At 35.3% G+C, this 12232-nt stretch overlaps 1 protein-coding gene across 1 annotated transcript in view; it reads right to left on the minus strand.

Annotated features, from left to right (window-relative positions):
- Nucleotides 1–12232, minus strand: part of LOC131841362 (putative inorganic phosphate cotransporter) — a 30430-nt gene that overhangs the window by 13453 nt on the left and 4745 nt on the right. Inside the window, exons 4-10 of the mRNA XM_059189681.1 lie at nt 11669–11807; nt 10978–11195; nt 10348–10497; nt 7823–7955; nt 7074–7195; nt 5484–5603; nt 3642–3777 (exon numbers count right to left, since the gene is read on the minus strand). Of these exons, the coding sequence (XP_059045664.1) occupies nt 3642–3777; nt 5484–5603; nt 7074–7195; nt 7823–7955; nt 10348–10497; nt 10978–11195; nt 11669–11807 (1018 nt within the window). The remainder of the gene's footprint in view (nt 1–3641; nt 3778–5483; nt 5604–7073; nt 7196–7822; nt 7956–10347; nt 10498–10977; nt 11196–11668; nt 11808–12232) is intronic.

Consider the following 12232-nt stretch of genomic DNA (forward strand, 5'->3'; position numbering starts at 1 on the left):
AGTCTGTAATAGACCTACATGAATAAAGGTGTTTTGAATTTTGAATTGAATTTACAAGAAACTATTCTCAACTGATCTCCCTCTTTTCTGAAATTTGTATCAGCTTTTGTACTAAAATCTAAATATATATAACTCAAAGGTGACTGACTGACATAGTGATCTATCAACGTACAGCCCAAACCACGGGACGGATCGGACTAAAATTTGGAGATGTTATGACGTAGGCATCCGCTAAGAAAGGATTTTGATTAATTCTACCCCCAAGGGGATAAAATAGGGGATGAAAGTTTGTATGAAACTTTGTAAATTTTAAACCAATCGGGCTGAGTCTCTGCATGCATAAAGCTACTATGACGTAGGCATCCCCTAAGAAAGGATTTTGATAAATTTCACCTCTAAGAGGATAAAATAGGTGATGAAAGTTTGTATAAATCTTAGATTTTCGACTACTGAAATTAAAGATTGAAGCTACTATAATGAAGACGTTCCCTTAAATAGGATTTTGATAAATTCAACCCCCATGGGGAAAATAAGGGATGATGCAGGATGTAAATGTATTACTTTGAACCTATCAGTACCTAATGGAACGAATAAATTAAGACGCAACATAAAAATTTTTAGTTCTTTAGGCTACTTTTATTTTACAAAAATATTTTTTTTATTTAAATTCCACGCGGACGAAGTCGCGGGAACAGCTAGATAAATATAAAATATTTTCATATTGTACATGAGAATTCTATTCAACAATTCCACATAAAATAGGAGCTGTTTACGTAATAATTTGATTACGTTTGTGCTAGTTATAGCAAACCTAATAAAATAATATTAATATTGTATGAGAACATGTCTGTCCCACAAGTTATTAGGACAATCTTTTTACTGTATATATTTCTACTAGCTGACCTATTTGTGCTCTTTTTTGCCTGTGTCGTAAAAGTTTGCTACCTACAACAAAAATGTTTTGTAGTATTATAGGACACAGAACTAAATATTGAATTATTCGAATATTCTAGAGAAATTTCGATCATTCGGACGTTCAATCAAGAGTTTATTACGATCAGAAGATCCTATTACTTGTACGGCTTCGATTTGGGTATAGACATGTTTTATCATATCCACGAAATTTGGGACCAAAACTACACCATCTCATTTCATACCCTTTTCCTATACAGAATACCATACGTTTCGTTATTTATTCTGATATTCAATAAAATCACATATTATATTGGCACAGAAATACGAATATAATATAAACTTATAGTTAACAACATCTTTGATGTTTCCCAAAATGTAGGCATATGAGAAAATGTGACATTCTTGCAGGCTGGTTATACGTTATAAACATCCCAGGCATCAAAGCTCATTTTAATATTATCTCGTAATAAAATTATTATGCTGTGGAATCGACGAGGAATTAAAACATCACGAAGAGACCGATGCCTGTGGAATATTGACCTTCGAAGTACACCAGGTGTCTTACTAACCTGAGAGTTGTTTGTACTAAGAGTTACACTGCTTACCATAATTCGCAGTGAGAACAAGAGACCTATATAGAATATTAAGTATCATAAAGTGAGACAAAGTGATATGAAATCACGAGAAGTGGCACAAAGTGACACAAAGTGCCTTATCGTGACATATAGTGCCGCACAGTGACGCAACGTGCCGCACAGTGTCACAAAGTGCGCCAAAGTGACGCAAATACCAATTTAACGCATAATGACACGAAATGCGCCAAAATAACGCGAAGTGCCGCAGAGTACCGCACAGTGCTGCAAAGTGACACGAAGTGCGCCAAAGTGACGCAAAGTGACGCAGAGTGTTGCACAGTGCCACAAAGTGATACAGAGTGGGCCAAAGTGACGATAAGTGACGCAAAGTGCTGCAGAGTACCGTAAAGTGGCACAAAGAGCTCCAAAGTGACACAAAGTGCTCCAAAGCGACGTAAAGCGCCACAACGAGCCCCACAATACATCAAAGTACCGCACAGTGCCGCACAGTGTCACAAAGTGCGCCAAAGTGACGCAAAGTGCCGCAGAGTGTTGCACAGTGCCACAAAGTGACACAGAGTGGGCCAAAGTGACGAAAAGTGACGCAAAGTGCCGCAGAGTGTTGCACAGTGCCACAAAGTGACACAGAGTGGGCCAAAGTGACGCAATGTGCCGCAAAGTATCGCACAGTGTTGAAGTGATACAAAGTGCTTCAAACACACAGTGCCGCAAAGTGACACAAAGTGCCGTAGAGTACCGCACAGTGCCATAAAGTGACACAAAGTGCATAAAAGTGCCACAGAGTACCACAGAGTACCGTAAAGTGACACAAAGTGCTCCAAAGTGACGTAAAGTGCCGCAAAGAGCCGCACAATGCCGCATAGTGATGTATAAAATGAAGTGACCATTCTTGCAATGAATTTCAGTGAAGTGACGTGAATTGACAATTATCGGAAATTTGTAATATGAAGTACTAGTTATTAATAAATAAGAGTACTAATATAATATGAAGAACAGTATCGCAGCCTTTTCCATGTTGGCTAAGTCTGTCTTATTTACAATGATACCCACTTCAACGCGTGCCTATTAATTTAACAAGATTTGGGTATTACATTACCATATCTAAGGCAGTTACAGCTACCTACAACGCTACAATTTACGATATTCCTATATTTATTCGTTATTTTGGGAGTACCTAATCTATATATCTTAAACACCAATTGACAGTATTTATTCAATGCAGGATATGGGACACAGGTACCTACAAATAATAATTGCATTTAATAATGTCTAGTAAGACAAATCTAATATTGTGTACATTTTCCTATTGTCATTTAGAATATAAGATCAATATTTTTATGTACATACGAGAATAGTCAGACTATTATCTAAATATATATAACTCAAAGGTGACTGACATAGTGATCTATCAACGCACAGCCCAAACCACTGGACGGATCGGGCTGAAATTTGGCATGCAGGTAGATGTTATGACGTAGGCATCTGCTAAGAAAGGATTTTGATTAATTCTACCCCCAAGGGGATAAAATAGGGATGAAAGTTTGTATGAAATATTGTCAATTTTAAACCGATCGGGCTGAGACTTTGCATGCATAAAGCTACTATGACGTAGGCATCCCCTAAGAAATGATTTTGATAAATTCTACCCCTAAGAGGATAAATTAAGTCGCCGCTGTCTGTTAGCTTATATCTTTTAAATTACGCAACCGATTTTAATGCAGTTTTCAGTAATAGATAGAGTGATTCAAGAGGAAGGTTTTTATGTATAATACATATGTGTTATATTGTAGAAAAACAGATAAATTAAAAGTTTTGTAATGCATCCGTACATAGACATTCCAATATTATTTATATGGATGGACCATATAAATAAAATTGGAATGTCTGTTTGTAATACTGAAATAACTGTTTTTACTGCATGCATATGAATATAAATATGGTACATACACCAAAATAACATTGACTATTTTTGTCTATCTGTCTGTTTGTACCCACTAATCTCTGAAATGGAATAAAAACAAAATTATGTACTATGTCACTTCACTGTCTACCATCTTACCATTAAACGCATTTTTCCAGTCACAAATAGTTTTACTACATATTTCTACAACAATTAATAACTGCTCTTACCATTGTCGTCAGGTTTTGGTTTAGGCTCATTCCACTTCTGTGTCTCGCAGCTACCAAATGCGACGTAGAATGTATTGGTAGCGACATAAATGGCTGACGCCATAAAAAATACTTTACGCCATTCCCTTGGCTCGGTCTGAAAGCAAATATATATATATATATATATATATATAAATGAATTGGTGTTCGTTAGTCTCGCTAAAAAAGGGGATTGTTAGTAATGTGGATTGATTATCTTATACCTAGCAATGTACCATGTCAGGTTGACCTCCACGCGGTTCCTCCTGGAAACCATCGTGATATATTCTTGGTGAATGTGTCACTAACTGACCTGACTTCATGTTCATCTTATCATCCTCCACTGGTGCCCCGCCAGCGTAAACCGTTAGCGCAGGCGGGTGCACCGTTCCATTATCATAATAAAAAAACAACAGCTGAAGCGATTTTCCATGAATATTTCAAGACAAAAATTACCTATAATTTTTGTCTTGAAATATTCATGGAAATCCAGGGAAGGTGTAAACGGTGATAAAATATGAAGAAAATGCATTTAAAATAGTAAAAACAACAATTATATTTTCCCATACTGATACCTGTTAAACAGGGTGCGTACAGAAATTTATTGCGTAACTAAACTTCTAAAAACTTTTTACATATTTACTTTTGAGGCGTAACCGAGTTCGCGGGGTAAGCTAGTGAATAATAATAATCTATACATATAAAAAAATTGGAGTGTCTGTTTGTAATATGGAAATAACCGTTCTATACTACATGCATATGAATATAAATACGGTACATACACCAAAATAATATTTTTTACAATTTTGCTTATCTGTCTGTTTGTTCCGGCTGATCTCTGAAATGGCTGGACCGATTTTGACGGGACTTTTTTTGGCTGGTAGCTGATGTGAACTTAGGCTACTTTTTTTTTAGATAGCTAGTACCTAATAAAAGTAAAATATTTTTCATTTACTATATATATATATATATATATATATATATAGAATTAGATGTTTAACAAGAAAGAATTTGCCGAAATATTAATGCTGGTATTGGTAATGCTGGGATACTGGACTTAGATTAACTCTATACATTTACTCTTATTTAGTTACCCAACCATTTGGTTGTTTATTGACTCTAATGAATTTGTTGAAAATTCGAAGTTTCAACTAAATCATTTAAAAGAGCAACACGCAAGTTTCTTTCATCTTCTTCCAGTGAAATTGGAACAACTGTCAGTTCGGAATGATTTCCAGATGAGAAGAACTGACAAGAAACTCTGCTCGTATTCTTTTCAAAAAAATGTTGTACATGTTTACAATAAATACACAGTCATTTCAATTAGGATTATTTATATATATTATACTAGCTTTTGCCCGCGGCTTCGCTCGCGTAGTAGTAAGTATTATTATTAATTAGGTATAGTTTTTGCGGCTTTACTTTTATTTAGCGTGTGTAAAAAATTAGGGCCTACAAAATCTAAGAGGGGATGTAAGTTTGTATAAATCTTTATACAAACTTTCATCCCCTATTTTATCCCCTTAGGGGTGGAATTTATCAGAATTCTTTCTTAGGGGATACCTACGTCATAGTAGCTATATGCATGCAAAGTCTCAGCCCGATCGGTTTAAAATTGACAAAGTTTCATACAAACTTTCATCCCCTATTATATCCCTTTGGGGGTAGAATGAGTCAAAATTCTTTCTTAGCGGATGCCTACGGCATAACATCTACCTGCATGCCAAATTTCAGCCCGATCCGTACCGTGGTTTGGGCTGTGCGTTGATAGATCACTACGTCAGTCAGTCACCTTTAAGTTATATATTAGATTACAGAACTAACCTCATCTTTAAGTAATGAACCAGCAACTTTCGGTGCCATTGTACCCATGTTGCTGGAGATATAGTCCGTGACGCCCATCAGTGTTCCTGCGAAGTTTGGAGCAATGTCCAAATGCGCCAACTGTTAAAAAAAATAACAAAATCAGTTCTTTAATATACTGAAATGACTCCAGAATTTTACTGGCTGACTGTACTATGGGAAAAAAAAAAACAGTTATTAAATATGCTGCAATAGCTCCAGAATTCTATTGGTTGAGCTCACTATACCATGGGAAACAAATATCTTCGCACGGGTGTGCATTATACCTATATATAAACCTTCCAATTCCTTTTAAAAAAATTAAATGCCCAATTTACATAGAGACAGATAAACAGCGACAGCGACTTTATTTTATACTATGTAATGAAGAATGTGAAATAAAAACATATTATGCAGCGCGGAGAGTGTAAACACGAGTAAACACGAATGGAAACACTTCCCATGCCATTGGCGCTGCCACTCGCGCTGCACAGCGATCTCTCGATTGTCGGTTTTTCGTGCGCGAGTCAAAGGACTGGCATCGCGAGTAGCAGCGTGTTTTTGCATTCAACCCTCTCGCTCAGTTGTCGCCCGGCAATACTTCCAGCAGCGCGAGTGGCAGGGGAAGCGGCTGAATGTAAACGTAGCATTATATTATACTATATATATATATATATATAAGGGTATATTAAGGTTTCTTAAGGGTCGGCAACGCGTATGTGACACCCCTGGTGTTTCAGGCGTCCATAGGCTACGGTAACCGTTTACCATCAGATGGGCCGTATGCTTGTTTGCCACCTAAGTGGTATAAAAAAATATATATAAACAAATAGAACAACAATTGAATAGAGTAGCCTTTTTAACACATACAATATTTGGGAATGGATAGAAAAGCAATGGAATCGACTTGATTAATGTTTTTTCGCTTGGTAACTAGAACGTATTTCTAGAACTATCGATTACACATTCCAGAAGCAGTACTGTGAAGGTTTTTGCTTATAAAAAAATATGATTCGGGACGTTTTATTTATAGGTCCGCCGGGATAGCGCCGGCATGGCGGACACGACTTCCTTACTGACGGTTTTATAAGCTTTACATAAAAAATGGAGCTCGGGAGATGAAGTCGACAAGAGAGACGCAACTTTCCGTCGCACAGTTGATCCTTACTAACATTATAAATGAGAAAGTAGGTATGTTTGTTACGCTTTCATGACAAAACTACTGAATCGGTCGTCATGAAATTTTATACACATGTTCTTGGGGGTCTTAGAATTAACATAGGATATTTTTTTATTTAAAAAAAAAACAAATGTTAATATATAAAAAACAATAAATAAAGTATCAACATTTTCAGCAGCAGTCAGTAATGAAGTTATAAATCATATATTTATTATAGACTCAATGCGAGGGAAGCCGCAGGTAATAACTAGTATTATATAAATTTTATACGACTCGTGTTTTAAGCCACAATCGCGGACCGCCCCGTGCGTTTATCTAGAAACTTTGGATCAGGAGGATCATCAGTTTTTTGTCCTTACAAAAATAGAAAAAAATCGTAACTGTGACCTCACCAAAATTCCAGTGTAATGGCCTGCGTTGAGACCCGCTGCTAATGCGAGTAGTAACAGCACTATTTTGACGTCAGCCGGAGCATAAGCTAGTCCAATTAAAATTATAGCAGGACCATACATGCCTGAAATGATATTGAATAACAAATAGAAATATTAGAATAGAATAGAATAAATTCAAATTCAAATTCAAAATATCTTTATTCATGTAGGTCTATTACAGACTCTTATGATATGTCAAATCTACCGTCAGTTCGGAATGATTTCGAGATGAGAAGAACTGACAAGAAACTCAGCTCGTATTTTTTTTTTTTTTAATGTTGTACATATTTATAATAATACTATTTCATTTAAATTCAAATTTGGGAGAATAGAGTGACCACCAGCATATGCTATATAAAAAAAATAAAAAAAAAATCAAAAAATCAAATCAGTGTTCGCAACCTAATAGAAAATCATTTATTCAAATGAACTTACATTGAAGCACTTTTGAATAGTCATCACATTTATTTTAATCTACATTATATATTTAATTACATTCTATCTACGGCTACGTTAGTCGAGAAGTTTTCATGCATAAAGATAATGATTTGATTTATTTAGAAATTTTGAGATATTGATTCGATTAACAATATTTTTTATAATATGTTAAAATATAAAAAAAAATATGAAATAATACGTGCGCTTTCATTGCCTCTTTATATATATTATCCAATAGGTGTATAAATAGAATTATACATAAATATACTTGCCTATAGAACTAGATAGTTTCCTTATTACTGTGATACTAAACCACTTCTTTTTGAGCGCAAAATCAGACAAAAATCCAAACGGGAAGCTCATTATGAATATAACCATGTATGGCAACGCTGACATTAAACCATTCTGTAAAGAAAGAAATAAATATCATCATAATTTCATATATATTACTATTTAAGTAATTCATAATAAATAAATATGATTCTATATACATAAAACCTTAAAAACCTTAAAAAATATAATATAAAAACTAAAATATATATTAAATGGAGACTCCATTTTCAAATATCAAAATATCTTTATTCATGTAGGTCTATTACAGACTCTTATGATATGTCAAATCTACCGTCAGTTCGGAATGATATCGAGATGAGAAGAACTGACAAAATACTCAGCTCGTATTTTTTTTAAATAATAGTGGAACATGTTTATAATAATATACAGTCATTAAAATTCAAATTTGGGAGAATAGAGTGACCACCAGCATATGCACCAGCATATTTAATATATATTTTCAAGGTTCCAATGCATCACGCAGAAATACAGAGATACATATCTAAAAACATAACATCATATATTTTTCCATTATTCCTTACATTAGTGTCTTGTCACGCCTGATTTCTAGTCTGTAACAGTTTTTGCATATAAAAGGCTTCTTGAAGCGTACGAGCCTCGAAGTAATGAAGTTGGTAGCTCCTTCAGCGTGACTGACATAATGATAACCTATTACCGAATTTACACACGACCGCTGAAAGAAGTATATAGATCGAATGTTTTTTATTGTTCCCTCATATTCTTGTTAATGTAATAAACTGAAATAAGTGAATAATTGCAAAGTAAGGGAAGCCTATATATTTATGGACGCCCCCTAACATAAACTCTGCTTACAGTGGGACTAGATGGCGCTGTGTTAATTGTCCAGCATTATTTATTTATTTGTGTGTGTGAAGTGTAATGCGGAAGTGTGATATAATCTTAAGTTTAAATGATATCACAAGCAATCAATTGCATGAATTCAAACAAAAATTACAAATCGACTTTTAGGCAAATTTGCCGCAATGTGCCCGCACGGTGGCAGCGTGTCTCCAGCGCTGCGGTCACGCTACTTTGTGAATCTATATATTCAAATTCAAATTAAAAAATCATTTATTCATGTAGGACATTTTAGCCGCTTATAAACGTCAAATTTTTACATTCTAATTTTAATTTTTTCCCTACCGTCCAGTTCGGTATATAGATCCAATTGAGAAGAACTGGCAAGAAACTCAATTGAATATATTAATGTAAATAAAGAACACGCGGTTGCAGCGCCCCACCCGCGCTGCGGCCACGCATTAGTTCATTGATCGACTAGTGACTACGCGCACGTATTGTTTTGAACTAGTCAGGTTGGAAAGTTTAACGATGCAGTACGTAGTTTCACAATGGATTATGTACATTCGTCATTCATTCATGATTCTCAAACCTAGCGATACCAGTGCGTCTGCAGCGCTGCAGACGCGCTGCCACCGTGCAGGCACTCTGCGGCAAATTTGAAGGCGCCCTAAAAGTCGATTTGTAATTTTTGTTTGAATTCATGCAGTTGATTGCTTGTGATATCATTTAAACTTAAGATTATATCACTATTCCGTTCTATATGTATAAACTAAATCCATTTGTCACACTTTGTCACACCAACACACACAAATAAATAAATAACTCTGGACAATTAACACAGCGCCATCTAGTACCACGGTAAGCAGAGTTTGTGTTAGGGGCGTCCATAAATTACGTGAGGAATTGTTTTTATTTTTCTGTAGGTGAGATGTCGTGAGATTTTATTAAACCCCCTCCCCCAACCCTCAATAACCCTATTTCAAAATGTGGGTTTCTTACGTAAACGCGTTGGATTGTTATTGAAAAAAGAAAAAAAAATGCTTCGTTATTTTATTTACGACTAGTTAAGACTAATAATCAATATTGCTGATAGTTATACATAAGTGTAATAAGCATGTACAATCTGAATTTAATGTACCAAAATAGTATAATTTCTTTTTGTTTCAATCAGAAAAAAAAATTGCGTGATATTTGCTGAGACCCCTCTCTCTCCAATTAGATTAGATGAGATTTGAATCGATACCCTCCCCCCTTAAACACCTCACGTAATTTATGGACGCCCCCTTATGGGCCCTAGACCACTGATAGTAAATACTTTCATACTTTTTTTTTAAATACATACGAGTACATAATATACATAGCAAACACCCAGACCGATATAAACAATCATACTCATGAATACAAAAGTATTGTACGTGTGTATGTAAATCTTCACCATGAAAAGAATGGAACCTAAACCTGGAGAATAGGTTAAGCACACCGCACACCATGTGTTCGGTGTTTTATAACAATGGAGTAATAAAGTTATCAAGTGCTAGCCAAACTTAATTTCACGACATTTCTGTCTCGTGTCTGTGAGACTTAGTAATTCACTAATTACTAAGCCACGAGCTCTCAATAGTAATATTTCAATTCAACTCACCGCTGTAATATCGACTCCTAAAACTTGGGTCATATAAATCGGTATTTGTGTCATCAGAGTCCAGAAACCAAATTCATGACCGCTGTGAACGAGGATCAATGCGTTAAATGGCAATGAGAATATTGAAGCTTTCCACGGAGTCGGCAATATCTGAAAACAAGACAGGGTACTTAGTTAAATTATATACGTCACTGATAAAGTCCTACAAATTGTAAGTAAGGTGTAATTTGCATGAACACAAAGAGTGAAACCGATTGAAATTTGAGTATTTTTAATTTCGTAAAATGTATATTATGAAAATAAAAAAATATATAAAGAGAATAGAAAATTCCTTATTCAAATAATCTTAATATGTTTTTGTCTTCCATTGATTCCTGTTTGGAGTTCATCATTCAAGCAGTCCATTCATCTCTTTTGACAATTACCAACACTATTTACTGAGTGGAAGAAAATATACAATATTAGCATTGCTGTGCTCCAGTCAAGTTGTGATCCAAATTAGTCTAAATGTCGAATGAGTGAACCATATTTACTTTAAAATTATATACATATATCAAGATTTGATTCAATCAATCGATGATTGAGAAGCAGAAAGAGGTCTAAACCATTCTTATTTTTTGATCTCAGTACCTTTTCTTCACCAGTATGTCCCAGTGAGGTTTGTATATAGATTCTCTCTTTATCACTTATAATTGTCGAAGTCTTCGGAGATGATGAGCCTAAGAATAAATAGATGGCAGTCCAGATTAAACCTAACGTGCCGTTTACGTAGAATATAGCAGGCCAACCCCAATTATCTGCTACGAAGCCCGATGCCATTAGTTGTACTGCTGTACCTAAATGGGCTCCTGAAAATGAAAACCATTAAGAATTGGTATCACTTCACACTCACATTGTAGGATCTAAATTAGTGTTTCCCAACGTGGGCCCCACGTCACAATTAAATTTCAAAATAGGGAAGGGGGGGGGGGCAATTTGAAAATATAGTAGATATGACACGTTTAACCCTGGAGACATGGGGCAGGGGCACAAAAAAAGTTGGGAATCACTGATCTAAATGAATGGTTTTGGTTGGTTTCAAAACAACATCCAACTGGTAACTAACGAGATTAGCGAAGTTTTCATCAGAACTTTTAAAAAAATATATAAATTCAAGTTTATCAGGGCCAGGGTTGTCAGGGTTATACATAGATGCTGATTTGGGTTATAAAATGCTTAAATATTTTCTATATCAAAACGATCATTTTGTAACTTTACAAAGTGTACATTTTGTACGACCTAACACTTTGGAAAAGTAATCAAAAGTGAAGAATAAACAAACCTGAGTATATTAAGGTCCCAAGACGATTCCTTTCATCCAAAGGAACCCATTTACTGATAAGGTTATTCACAGAGGGATAGAGAAATCCTTGAGACAAACCTAGAAGTATGCGACAAGTGCGAAGCGATTTCCAATCACCCTGAAATTTAAGACATGTTCATAAATTAAATTAAAAAACAATTCAATCATTCAATCGTAAATGTAAAACCAACGCTTTAGTCGGTGGAGCTCTTGCTACTTTCAGGAAACTGTCACTTTCTTTAAAGAAGAATAAAACTAATTAAATTCACGTTGGAGCCTGGAAGGCAAATTGATTTTGGCGTGCGCTTCAGCGCAGTTCTCCGAAATCTGGTAGTTCCTATGCCCAGAACGTATGGATACACTGCTTCGATGTACCACATTGGATTACAATGATTATTTTTTTTGTGTGTTAATTTTAAGTATTTGCGCGCGGCTCAACGAGGTTACTTGTGACCCAACAGCTGGTAGCTGCTTTGCCCAGAGGCTAAGTATGGCCATTCAAAAAGGTAATGCTGCCAGTATCTTGGGTAGAATGCCTCCATG

The sequence above is a fragment of the Achroia grisella genome, unplaced genomic scaffold, assembly GCF_030625045.1.
Source record: "Achroia grisella isolate CSIRO2021 unplaced genomic scaffold, CSIRO_AGI_Agris_v1 utg1589, whole genome shotgun sequence".
Lineage (NCBI taxonomy): Eukaryota > Metazoa > Arthropoda > Insecta > Lepidoptera > Pyralidae > Achroia > Achroia grisella.